General features: G+C 38.8%; 1 protein-coding gene across 1 annotated transcript in view; it reads right to left on the bottom strand.

Moving 5' to 3' along the window:
- Window positions 1-14334, bottom strand: part of meltf (melanotransferrin) — an 80174-nt gene that overhangs the window by 57179 nt on the left and 8661 nt on the right. Inside the window, exons 2-4 of the mRNA XM_043702473.1 lie at window positions 9213-9367; window positions 4135-4234; window positions 3140-3325 (exon numbers count right to left, since the gene is read on the bottom strand). Coding sequence (XP_043558408.1) covers window positions 3140-3325; window positions 4135-4234; window positions 9213-9367 — 441 coding nt within the window. The remainder of the gene's footprint in view (window positions 1-3139; window positions 3326-4134; window positions 4235-9212; window positions 9368-14334) is intronic.

The following is a 14334-nucleotide window of genomic DNA, read 5'->3' as shown; positions in this document are numbered from 1 at the left end:
TCTGATCTCCAGCATCTGCAGACCTCACTTTCTCCTCAAAGACTCTCAAGTTCTGGCATGCCACTTGTGTCTTCCACAGTGAAGAATGATGAAAGTACCTGTACAGTTCCGCCGCCATTATTTGATCCCCATTACTACTTCTCCAGCCTAATTTTCCATTGGACCAATGCCCACTCTTGCTTTTCATATATCTAAAAAAACGATTACAATCTTCTTCTATATGATGAGCTACCTTACCATCATATTTCATCTTCTTCCCCCATTATTGCTTCTTTACTTGTCACCTTTTGATTTTTAGAAGGCTTCCCACTAATCTTCACCATACTGTATGTTGTTTTCTTTTACATTTATGCTGTCCTTGACTTCCCTTGTTAGCCACGGTTGCCTCATTCTCCCCTTAGTTTGTGTATTCATCCTTGGCATGAATTTCTGCTGTGCTTCCTAAATTACTCTAAGAAACTCCTGCCATTGTTCTCCACTGTCTTCCCTGCGAGGCTGCCCTTCCAATCAACTTTGGTCAGCTCCTCCCTCATGTCTTTGTAGTTACTTTTACTCAACTGTAATACCAGCTCATCTGATTCAAGCTTCTCCCATAATTCTATCATATCACAGTCACTGTCCCATAGGGGTTCCTTCACTTTGAGTTCCCTAATCAAGTTTGCCAAAGAAAGCCACGGAGATATGCTAGGCATCTCAACTTACATCAGAGGTGGGCTTAGTTGGCACATTGGTGGCCTCACACTTATCTTCACAGGTAACAGTCAATGACCTGACAATGAATATGGCCCCACAGGTTCTAAAATCAGCTGAACACTGAATGAAGAACTGAATACATGACGTGCCTTATAAAGCTAATACTCACTGTGACTACTAACAGCTACACCTTCAATTCTGCTCTCATGTCCTCGAGTGATGAACAATTCCCCTCACTACACTTCTACATTATCAGCTATCAAGTAGGAATTTCATGTGCTTTACATCAGATTGTCGTGTGGACAGAGTCTAAACTTGCTTGCTTCACATTTGCCACGTCAGTTACTAGATGTTTTGCTACCTTAGCAGCCAATGAAATACTGAAACATTAATGGACATTATGACTGGCCATTCCAAAATATATTAACATTTTTGTTTCATGTATGGTCATTTACCTTTAAGAAGTTCCTTAAATCCAGCCATCAGTTCTATTTTTCAAGAACAGTTTATATTCAATTTCCTGACAAATGTTATCATTAATTCTTAACGTAAGGCTCAATTTGGCCAGGAATTCAACTATACTATATAGCAGGAGTTAAACCAGCAAAACCATTCCAATTAGTGACTATAGGCCTAATCATCTACCTGTTATGTTCCTGCTCAATGATTAACAAAGGTATCAAAAATAACAAAAAATTTCCTCTTGTCCCAATGATGCAAAGGCTACTGAAGCTAGGTCCTAAATCTTTAATAAATTTGTTCCAAAACATAAAACATATAAGAGAACGTGTAGACACTGCATTAGTTATCTAGACTGGAAAAGTGAAATAATTAAAAGGTGGCATGGATTAGTTGGGAAATTAACACTCCATAATTAACCTAGTTTTAAACACACAAAGTATATTGATTAATTAAATACATTTTGCATAATTAACCGATATAGATTTAATACTTCAAAATCATGTGACTTTGCTTAGACTAAGTTAATAAAGTTGGACTGTGGGATTTCGATCAGAATGAAAGTATCATCACACCAGCTGCCCCATTTAGATCAATTCATGATTGTGAGAACATGCAACCTTAAGGTTATTGTTTTTTGTTTTTGTTTTTTTCCAACAATAAGCAGTTTATTTACATTTGGTACATTCCATAAACAAGCCCAAGACAGTGAGCTACTTCTACAGCTTCAGTTTCTATAGATCTCATTCATAGAATAAAAATGAAGACTTGCTCCCTGCAATCAGTTCAGTCACTCTCCCCCAGGGTGAGCCTATCAAACAGGTACTCTGCCAGGCCTTTCTCAGGGGCTCTCAGTCTCTTCAGGTTGATGATATGATCTCCCAGCTTCTTGATCATCTTACCTTCAAGGTCATATAAGGCAGTTAACATCATCCTAGATCACTAAGTCCTTAAAAGGCAACCAAGAATGGAGGGAGGAGTTATTAGAAAAGAATCATGATTACAGCTGCACTCTGCACTGGCTTATTTTAATTGGTTCTGGAAGAAAAGCAATTATATTTGGCTGAACTTAAATCTTTGTATTATAGCTAACTTTATAACAATAGATGTTTAAATTTGTAACTGTCTAAACCTTTAGAGACTTTCAGAGGTTGAAACAATGTATTAACTGGATACATCACTTTTTATATACTCTGTATAGCAAATTGTTTAGATTAAGACTGATTTTTTGGGTTAGATTTATATAGTATTAAGGTTAAAAGCAACTTATTATACTGAATCTTTTGTGTTTAAGAAGGGTATAAGACATTCTTTTCAGCCGTTCAACCATTCACAATAAAAATCACCTAACAATGGCTGTAAGAAAGAAGTGATTGAATGTTTTATATAATAGAAACTTCCACCAAATAAGTGAAAATTGAGATGTCAACTCAAGATTAACAATAATTAGGTAATATCTGCATACAACTCCCTTTCTTAAGTAAATGGGCTAGGAAAGTATCATAAACTATCATCTTATCATGACAAACTATCATAAAGTAAAGAGGATGGACCATAGATAATTGAGAACTTAAGGAATCAGTCAAGAGATAGTGGGAGGTGGCATCAGTCAATATCCATCATAGCAAGGCAGACTCAAACAGAAGATTAGATTAGATTGCCTACAGTGTGGAAACAGGCCTTTCGGCCCAACAAGCCCACACCAAACCTCCGAAGAGTAACCCACCCAGACCCATTTCCCTCTGGCACCTAGCATTATGAGCAATTTAGCATGGCCAATTCACCTGACCCACACATCTTTGGACTGTGGGAGGAAACCCGCACAGACACAGGGAGAACGTGCGAACTCCACACAGACAGTCACCTGAAGCTGGAATTGAACCTGGGTCCCTGGCGCTGTGGGGCAACAGTGCTAACCATTGTGCCACCCGATAGAAAATCAATCTACACACACACCATCATTAAGATTCAATTACTTAAGCATTACCTTTTGGAATGTTACAACCCATCACTGACATTTTCCCAGTGTTAATTAGATAACCAATAGGAATATTCCACCCTGCTGCTTCATGGAAGCCTGTGTGGCAGGATTTTAACATTTTCAGATTGTTGATAGTGATTGAACTGTTTGCTTTTCTGACAACAGCCACTGCATAAAAAAGGGTTCCAACTTCTAAAGGACAAGAAAGAAACAGAACATGTATTAGTACCAAAATAAATTAAAAGAAATTTAACAATTCATCTAGATCTACCAGCATTTCAGTAATACATCTCAGTACCATACCATACAAATATTGCTTCTGACTCCTCAGCAGTTGGGAGATATTAAACAAATTTCTAAGCTCCTTTACTCTTACATCACCATCCTTCCCCAATACATATATAGACAATTTTGTAAATTAACCCAATTTAATCATCACATTCTTCTACAGTACTCCCAGGATAACTTTCCACAAAACTACAACACTTAAATAAAAGTCAGAGGAGCATGCTTGTTCCTGTTCCTTAAAGTTACTCTAAATTGCCAGTCTGTCTATTTTAGGTTTTAACATTGGGAAGTGGGGCTGCCAAGCAGTCTCCAGGAGACAGGCAACTCAATTAAATCTTTATATGAATTCTAGACTTCTGAAAACCTCCCACTTAAAAGGGAGGAAAGAACTGCTTATGAGCCAAGCAGAACAGGTGTACTTGTCAGGGTTCTTGGGAGGATAAATAGGAGTCAACTTTGTTGGTGAGGGCTTGGAGTCACAAAGGGCAGACAGGGTAAGGCCAGCAAGGTTTCTTTTCTAAAGAACAGTATTATTTATTGTGATCCTACAAATTCACTGGTATCACATTTTTATTTCCAAATTTTCTGGCATGATGGATTTTAATGCAGGTTCACTGAAACCACACCTTTGGATTATTAGTCCAGTAACACAACCATTACAGTAGCATAGCCTTTATTAATGGCATGGATCGTTTGATCCCTATGTGCAGTACCTTGATCATACGTCTCACCAACAATGGGCTTTAGTTTATATTCCTTTGCAGCCTGATAGAGAGTCTCACCATCCAATGACACAGCATCTGCTTCTTTATTCTAATAAATGATTTAAAATAGTTATTATTTAAATAAAGAATTAATCTCAAACAGTTTAATAGTTTCAATACTGTAGAATTACTTAAAGCTGGTATTCACACAGGACTTTTCATAATCTCAAAACATCACAAAGCACTTTAAGTTCAATCTATATTGTAATGTTGAAATAACAGCAATTTGTTCACTGCAATTCCCACAAGATATTTGTTTCGACATGATTATGTGTGGAATAATGCTGTGTGATTTCATTTTTCATCCATTTCAGTGGACAGGCAAGCCTCATTTCAACATTTTAACTGAATTTGGTGCCCATCCACTTTAGCCCCTAATAAATTCAAGAGACCAAGAGACAAAATCATTCACCTTTTGGTGATTTGGTTTAAAACCAGTCTATATTAATGAAAATAAAAGTCTTATCTTTTGGTTAGCTGTTAGGACCTTATGTGAAAGGCAGATGGCCAATGTTAAGATCACTTCTTAAAGTTATGGGTATTACAAATCTAAATAGCTTTACACCAAGTAGCACTAACCTTACAGTCTTATTCCGAGTGCCCAAAACCAGCTGGTGGAAGAAACTGAATAAACTACCTTATTGCAGTGCAATTCATTGTGATTACAATTGATGCATCGCTGGATCAGTGTAGAGGAAACTGTATTCAGTACCGAGCCATGCTATACCTGACTGAACAGTGCATGAAACTGATGAGTTTATATTATTTTAATCAGCAAACTATTTTCAGTCCCATTTATAGCTTTTTTGCCATCTAGATTGAATCACTGAAGAAATTGCTGGAGGAACTCAGCAGGCCTGGAATCATCTGATGAAGGATCACTCAACTCGAACAGTAACTCTGGTATCACTCCACAGATGCTGCAGATCTGCTTAGTTTCTCCAGCACTTTCAATATTTGTTTAAGATTTATAGCATCCTCAATTCTTTGTTTTATTTTAACACTGAATCGCAGGTTAGCCTGAGCATAGATGGAGACTTATTGGTCCATTGTGTCCATGTCAGCACTCAGCAAGAGCAATTCAAGCAGTCCCACCTCTCACCCTTCCCTTGTAACCCTTGACATGATACTCCAACCGAAGCCAAAACTGTGTTTCATAAAGGTTCATGATAACTGCCTTGTGTTGGTATAGCAAACCTCTAACCTGTAAAGCCCAGGATTCCATATGACATTTTAGCCAGCTTCTCAACCCATATCACCTTCAATATGCACATAATACCCAGGACCTTCTGCTTATGAACCACCTTTAGAATTGTACCATTTCTTTGTGATGCCTTTCCTTGTTCTTTATACCAAAATGTTACATTTCACACTTCTGTGTATTGAATTCAATCTGCCATGTGCCCACCCATTCTATGAACCTATCTATGTTCTCTTAAGGTCATCTTCGTACTCACAGTTCACAACATGTCCTGTTTCATCTCCAGATTGTGACCTCTATACTCACGTCTGCATGACTAAATTAAGAAAATAAAAGAGGTGCAAGTATCGATCCCTGGGAACATTATTGTTTACCTTCCTCCAGTCTGAGAAATACCCACTCACCATTGGCCTCTATTGTTTACCACTTAACTAATTTCATTTCCATGTAGCCCCTTCACTTTTTATTCTCTGGGTTTCCATCTTGCTGAAAAGCCTACTGACTGCACTTTATCTAACACATTTTGGGGATCTGTTTACTGCATTAGGTTAGTATGCAGGAATAATGAGTAAACAGGAAGGCTAATAGAATGTTATGTTTCATTGTATGGGGAATTGAGTGCAAGAGTAGGAAGGTTATGCTTCAATTACACAGAACATTGGTGAGACCCCAAGTGGAGTATCGCATAAAGTGCTGTTTATCGTACTTCTGGAAGAATGTTAACACACTGAAAGCAGTTCAGAGATGGTTTACTAGATCAATACCTGAAATGAACGCATCACTATGAGATAGAAGACTAAAGAGGGTACGCCTGTACCCTGTGGAATTTGAAGTGCTGGAGATGACTTAATTGGAACATATAAGATCCTGAGGGGATTTCTCTAGGTGGATGTTGAAACTATGTTCCCTCCTGTGAGAGAATCTAGACCTAGCAGACATAGTTCAAAAATAAGTGGTTGCCTATTTAAAACATATATGAGAAGGTTATGAGTCTTTGGAATTTTCTTTCTCAAAAGGCAGTAGATGTAAATTTTTAAATATTTTTAAGGCAGTGAAGGATAGATTCTTGATTATCAAAAGAATGGACGATTATCGAGGATACACAGAAATGTAGAGTTGAAGTAAAAATCAAATCAACCACGATCTTTTTTGCATGGCACAGCAGACTCGAAGGGCCGAATGGTCTATTCTTGTATTTTGGTCATATGTTTACCTGTGTTACCTCAAAAAACTCAAGCAATTAGTTAAACACAACTTGCCCTAAACAATCAAATCAAAGCAAAATACTGGAGAGATCTGAAATAAACTCAGAAAGTGGTGAAGAAATTCAGAGTATAACGAAGTCTGTGGAGAGAGAAAGAGAGTCATAATTTTGAGTCTAACATGACTGTTCTTCAGACCAAAATATTAACTCCATTTCTCTGTCCACAGATGCTGCTAGATCTATAGAGTTTCTCCAGCCACTTTCTGTATTATTGCCTTTTACAGTTCTCTAAATTAAGTCAACTGATTACAAATACACAATTAACTAATTTTATAAACACCTGATAAGGGACTTTTATGAATAGCATTGATGAATGAAGGGTTGGGCCGTTCTGTACCTTCCTGTGTACGATTCCAGTGTGCACTGTTTGGTTGAGGGTTGTCTGAGTAATACAGAAATTATTCTGCAGGACAAGCTGTTTACTATAGCAAGTAACCTTTTCACTTTTTTTCTGGTCTGTGGTGTTTGCTGACTTGTCTGTTGTACTGTGCAAGTCTTTGTGGTTAGCAATTTGAATAATGTGGTTAGCTGTTGAATCCCAGTCATCCTGTTTTCACCAGGTGCCTATGAAAGGAATGACCAGTAAGCCGAAATTACAGTGCCAATTTTGTAAAAGATACGGCTTCAGACAGGGTCATTTTTGTTTGTTTTCAGTTGAAAATTATATATCTGCTGCCAACTAGTCGATCTGGCCTGCAGCATGACATCCTGGTTGCTATCTTTAATGGATGGCAAACTCTGCCATCTCACAGAAGATTAGTGAGCCAGTCTCGCTGAAGGTAAGGATAGGCTTGGGAACCCCACTTGGTTCTAATTTCAGCATCTTAAATCCTGCAGCAAAATCCAGCTTGTAGATTTTAAGTATCTAGACACTTTTTTATTTGGCTCTCTACTTTAATTCACATATACAGAAAATCCCTACTCCTTTACAGGCTAGAAATTGTGCACCTTTCAAACTTGGGATTAATTTTGATTGTTGGGTGACTAACCAATAACCCATACTTAAAGCAAAGAAACAGCATTGGTTTGAAGTCGTAGACTCAGCAACAAGTCACATGGTGCCAAATTGAGAGTCCCAGTGCAGTTCACCAGATGTGCCACTTGCAAATAGTAGATTGCTCTCGCTGGCAGTAAGAAGGTGAATCAGGGAAGGTAGGGCAGCCGAGGACAGTCAGGATCCAAAATACTTCTGCAGAGTATGGAGAAGCACTTCACTTCTGCTGACCCCACAAAAATAATAATCAAAATGATCTTTAACACCCATAAAAATGATAAGAGCATGCACAATGCCATATCCAATTTAAAGTAGTAGTTGGAAATTTGAAACACCGAATGTCATACTAAATTGACCCAAACACAAGAAACAAAGATTATTTAGCTGCCCAGTGACATGTCCTTGGCACTTAATACACTTTGGTATTTGGGATTAATAGGGATCTGATGCTAGTCAGCTATCAATCAGCTTGTGAGGCCTTAATGCCAAAGGTGATACAAATTAAAATTAACCCTACTTAGAGTCATCCAATCATAGAGATGTACAGCATGGAAACAGACCCTTCAGTCCAACTCATCAATGCCAACCAGATATCCTAAATAAATCTAGTCCTGTTTGCCAGCACTTGGCCCATATCCCTCTACTCCCTTCCCATTCATTTACCCATCCAGATGTATTTTAAATGTTGTAATTGTACCAGCCTCCACCACTTCCTCTGGCAGCTCATCCCATACACACACCACCTTCTGCTTGAAAAGGTTGCCCCTTAGGTCTCTTTTATATCTTTCCCCTGGCACCTTAAACTTATGTCCTCTAGTTTTGGACTCCCCCACCCCAGTAAAAGAACTTGTCTATTTACTCTATCCATGCCCCTCATGATTTTACAAACCACTATGTGTTCACCTCTCAGTCTCCAACGCTCTAGAGAAAATAGCCCTACCTATTCAGCCTGTCCCTTTACTTCAAACCCTCCAACCCTTGGAACATCCTTGTAAATCTTTTCTGAACTCTTTCAAGTTTCACAGCATCCTTCCTACAGCAGGGAGACCAGAATTGCATGCAGTATTCCAAAGGTGGCCTAACCAATGTCCTGTACAGTGCAACATGATCTCCAAACTCCCATATTCAGTGCACTGACCAATAAAAGCAAGCATACTAAACACCTTCTTCACTATCCTATCTACCTGCAACTTCACTTTCAAGGAACTATGAACCTGCACTCCAAGGTCTCTTTGTTCAGCAACACTCCCCAGGATCTTACCATTAAATTGATGAACTAATGCTTAGCAATGTAGATCAACAAGAGCCATTTTTTGGCTTTCACCAATAAAGCAATATTGTCAATTCATAATCTTATACTTCAAAAAAATGTAATTTCATATGAAGAAGTCAAGGAAATTCAGGGAAAAAACATGTTAAATGTGTTTTACTAAATTGACAAGATAAAACAGTGAAAACTTTCTCAATATTACAGTCGATAAGTGTGCCTGAAAGAAACTAATGCTGCAAATTGGATTCAATTGTTTCAGCAAAAATTGTAGGAATGGGGAAAATGACCAAGTGTATACCGCTATCTTTTTCACACAGTCCAATGCCGAGGCTGCTTGAACGCAGGACATGGAAGGATGTATTTTGGCAGATTCAAAGGCTTTCTTCATTTCTAAGCACTTGTTCAACTCAAGAGTGGAAATAACACACCATCGAATCTCCCTTAACCCATAAGCTGCAAGAAAAATGAAAGAAATGAGAACTACTCAACTCATATGAAATCCTAGCATTTCTTAACGATGTGCATTTCTAAACCAGTGAAAAGTCATTCTTACACCAACAAGGTATAATTGCAATGGTCTGGTTTGCAGAGAGAACCACTATTATTTTACATAATCCACATTTATTTAGCTATGAAGAGCAGAAATTTTCTTTTCTCCAGTCACAGCATTAGAAGTTGACTTACCTTCATATATTTCCTTTGTCTCTTTGCCTATTATGTGGCAGCCAGAACTAACAGGTTAGTGAATAATGGTTTTAAAGCATGATAGTTTTTTTTCCATCTTTCAAAAATAGGACAATAGCTTCATTTTATATGAAAAGAAGTGTGACAATAAACAAGGGCTCAGATGTCTCAAATATATCAAAATCCACACAAATTCGGACAGATTGAGTGCTTGGGTTTCACAAGTGGCGCAATTAAGGCATGCAGTTTTTGAGTATAATTGAGAAAAGACACATTTCATTAAAGTTTTCCATATTGTAAATGTCAGGCATTTGCACGAGGAAAAACATTTTGTACTGTATTGTACTGTATTAGAAAAAATCCTGATTGGTTGACAAATGGATTCTGTTGTAGAAGCAATGTCATGGAAAATATATCAGTGAGGTGATGACTGACAATTAACTCTCAAGCTTTGTTTAAATTTAAATTATGCAGTTTGACTCTGATTGGTCAGGGCATTGTTCTGAAGAATTAACCAGAGAATGGCTGTCACCTACTTTGTTAAGTTAAAATAGGTGCAACATATGTATATGCTCTTGCAGTCTACATAAAACAAAGTTAAAAATCACACAACACCAGGTTATAGTCCAACAGGTTTAATTGGAAGCACTAGCTTTCAGAATGCCGCTCCTTCATCAGGTGGTTGTGGAGGACACAATTGTATAACAGAATTTATAGCAAAAGTTTACAGTGTGATGTAACTGAAATTTTACATTGAAAAATACCTTGATTGCTTGTTGAGTCTTTCATTTGTTCAAATACCATGATAGTTTTACTTCTTTCATATGTAAATCTCAAAACTTCTTTTTAAAAAGTTACATTCTCAGGTTAACTGTAACAATTGGTGTTAGTCAGATAATATGTTGAAGGTGTTAGCCTCCTGTGTTCTGTGTCTGTGCCATGATGTTTAGATTGATTTTAATGTAAAAAGAGAGTTAACAGAGTTTTACATGAATTCATGCAGTTTTTGAGCAAAGTACAATGTAACTCTGCAAGTATAAATTCACCCCACAAACGTATATGTATATGTGTGCATGTGGGTTTTTGTGTCTGTGTCAACAAACAATCAAGGTATTTTTCAATGTATAATTTCAGTTACATCACACTGTAAACTTTTGCTATAAGTTCTGTGTCTTACAATTGTGTCCTCCACAACTACTTGATGAAGGAGTGGCGCTCCGAAAGCCAATTAAACCTGTTGGACTATAACCTGGTGTTGTGTGATTTTTAACTTTGTACACCCCAGTCCAACACCAGCATCTCCAAATCATACATAGAACAATGCCTTATTTGCTACTATATCTAGCTTCTAGTATTCTCAAGAGCACAACACTGAGTCACTTAACAACCTTTAATTGGTTGTCAGCATAATTCTTAGCACATTCAGGATTATGAAGAAAAATGTCCAATCTAAAGATGGACAACATGTTTTTGAGTTTTGTATGCATAGGCTACTTACGTACGTTCATGGAGTCATAAGTACCTGACATGTTGCAAACAGCCAAAGGAACATGATGTCTGAAATAAGTCACCAGGCTTTGGAATAGGTGGCATTCATGCTTAGCATCATACCAGGAATTAAATTTGCATACATTTCTGTGACAGGCAAAGCATCTTTCTCTCCTGACAGCATGTTAGGCTAGTGTTGAACACCACTCATGTTACTATTCCACAATATAAGCTTGATCCACAAGTTTCACATGTTGTTCGCATTTTTGAGCTACTTTACCCTCCCAGGGTAACCTGAGGTGGATTGCAGGACCAAAAGTGGTGACAATAGGCACATACACAGGTTTGCCCAATAAACACCTAAAAATGATCTGATTGGGACAGCCATTATTTCACAGGATGATTTTGATGTTGCCAAAATTTCAGCAGCAAGCATGTAGAGTGATCAAATGGGTCAGGCTTGCTGATGAGGCCAATCTTATAATGCATGGAACTTCAAGGAATCTCAACGTGTTCATGAAAGTAGGTACAGGATAAACAATAGTAGGAGACATGGTACATATGTCTCCTTACAGACATATTCAAGTTCTGTACTACCAAACTTTCAGTTGTATTACTTCCATTTTTTTCTGAATCTATTATCCTCGCATCATATCAATATTAGTTGGTGTTTCTTCCAATTTATGCCCTCTTTCTGTCACCACCAATCATTAAAATTTAGTATTCAACAGATTAAATGAACGTCAACTAAACTTGAAACATTGATGAATTCTGACTATGTTTTTACAAAGCTATTTTTATGAGTTGCCAAATCCCCTGGTGGTAAATTCTTTTACTGATAAGTTATTGACTCATCTCAGAATTTCCAATGTAGAAATGGCAAAGCCATAAAGTTACTTCAGCTTCCAAGACAGATAACAAATATAACATTGGCCCTGCAGGCCATAAACGATACCATCAAATAATTCAAAGTTCAAGTCTGCAGCAATTTAGTGATGCTCACGACTCCAATACTTGAGCAAGTCTAATAGTGGGTCCAGCGTAAACCTCCTATTTTATACATTCACAGAATGTAAGTAGCACTAGCAAGACTGTATTTTAGTGTGCTCAACCTGAAGAGAATGGTGACAACAGAGTGACTTGCATTTCAGAGGGCAGTTAAGTGTTAATCACATGGCTGAATGTCTGTAGACACATGGGCTAGATTTGGCAGTCCAGCGAATCTCCTTCTGTAAAGGACATACCTAAGCGAGATGGGATTTTATAACTTCTAAGGTGCATCACTATTCTGATCCTAGCTTTTTCCAGATTTATTTAATTAATTGAATTAAAATTCAGAAACTGTGATGTTGGTCAAACACATCTCTAGATAACCAGTATGCTAATGCACCCTGACAAAGGTCCTTGAAGATGTGCAATTGGCAGCTGAACAATAAATAGGACTGGAGTTCACTACACTTATGAATTCTTAGCAGCCTTGTAGTGAACTGAAGGGCTCTAAATCCAATCAGACCAATTGATATGCTTTTAAATCTCTGATAGACTAGTGCTGAATATGAATCTCACCTCCACCTCTTACACCTACGAACAGCAGCCACTCTTCCATAAGACCAAAACAAATAGGAACTGGAGTAGGCCATTCAGCCCCTCGCACCTCCCAGCCATTTTCACTGCACTCACTCACTCAACAGCCCCTCTTTCTAAATACCTACACTCCCTGACTCAACAGCCCCTCTTCCCAAAGTTTCCTCTAGCCCATTCACTCATTCAGCAGTCCCATTTGGCAAATACCTTTCTCCCTCTCACTTTGTACCTTGAAATTGTTTGATCAGGCTGATTGCTTTGGCAATGTGCACCCAGAAATCAGCTGATCTCATCTACTTGGAGACTATTTGGACCAACAGATACTGCTCTTGCATTTCCATCAGCATTTCTGTGCACACGGTCATGCACGGTCACTCACTTACCAACCACTCTCTATTCCACTGATTATAGGTTGCTTCTCTCCATTTATACTGCTCACAGGCACAACTATACCTCACTGGTGTGGCTATTAGTAACAAGCACAAGTGAAAACCTGTAATTGAGGGAACAGCAAACAAAGAGATGGTGAATGGCAGTGCCACTCTAAGCACCAAAGACAACCAGTTGCATTTGGAAAACTGACTGCAGGAATGGAAGGCTTCTATCTAGTCCACCGTGACACAAGTAAGGGCAAAATACCCTTCGAGACATCAGCTGCACCTGCAGAGGTACATGTTCCCTGCTTTGGAAACCACTGCCTTAGAGTGTAATGGTGAATATATATCTTAATTTCAGGCAAAATAATGCCAGGGGAATTTGAAGCTTTGATAATCTAATTCTGCTTAAACTTCACAAGTATCTAATCCATTAGATCTCTGCTCTTAAAAGAATTCTGCAACAATCATGAAGTACATGGTGGCACAGTGATTAGCATTGCTGCTTTATTGTTCTATGTTCTATGTTCACAGCGCCAGAGACCTGAGTTTAATTCCCACCTCAGGCAACTGTCTGTGTGGAGTTTGCACATTCTCCCCATGTCTGCGTGGGTGTCCTCCGGATGTTCCAGTTTCCTCCCACAGTCCAAAAATGTGCAGGTTAGGTGAATTGGCCATGCTAAATTGCCAATAGTGTAAGGTGCAGGGGTAAATAAGTGCGAGCAACAGCGGAGAAGGAGCGGAAACAGCGGAGGAAGTGACGTGGACCGGAGGGGCAGCCGGGAAGGAAAGCAGTGACCATATATAGCAGCAAGGCGGCTAAACCCGAGACTCTACTACTGTAGTGTCTCCCACCCGCCCTCCTCCTCTAACCTAGTTAATAAGTAGGAAGAGCGGGAGTGACGACCAGGGGACTGCCGGTAATATATCTGGGCAGTGGCTGAACCTGAGACACTGCACCTGTTTTGTCTTCTCGCATCCGCCCCCCCACTCCTCTAACCAAAAATAGGACTCTGGTTTGTTAAGGTAAGGATTTTCAATTTAGAACATAGAACATAGAACAATACAGCACAGAACAGGCCCTTCGGCCCACGATGTTGTGCTGAACATTTGTCCTAGCTTAAGCACCCATCCATGTACCTATCCAATTGCCACTAAAAGTTCGCCAATGATTCTGACTCTACCACTCCCACAGGCAGCGCATTCCATGCCCACACCACTCTCTGGGTAAAGAACCCACCCCTGACATCCCCCCTATACCTTCCACCCTTCACCTTAAATTTATGCCCC

Source organism: Chiloscyllium plagiosum, chromosome 13, assembly GCF_004010195.1.
Source record: "Chiloscyllium plagiosum isolate BGI_BamShark_2017 chromosome 13, ASM401019v2, whole genome shotgun sequence".
In the NCBI taxonomy this organism is placed as follows: Eukaryota; Metazoa; Chordata; class Chondrichthyes; order Orectolobiformes; family Hemiscylliidae; genus Chiloscyllium; species Chiloscyllium plagiosum.
Note: the sequence above shows the minus strand (reverse complement) of the source record. Positions and strands in the feature narration are given on the sequence as shown.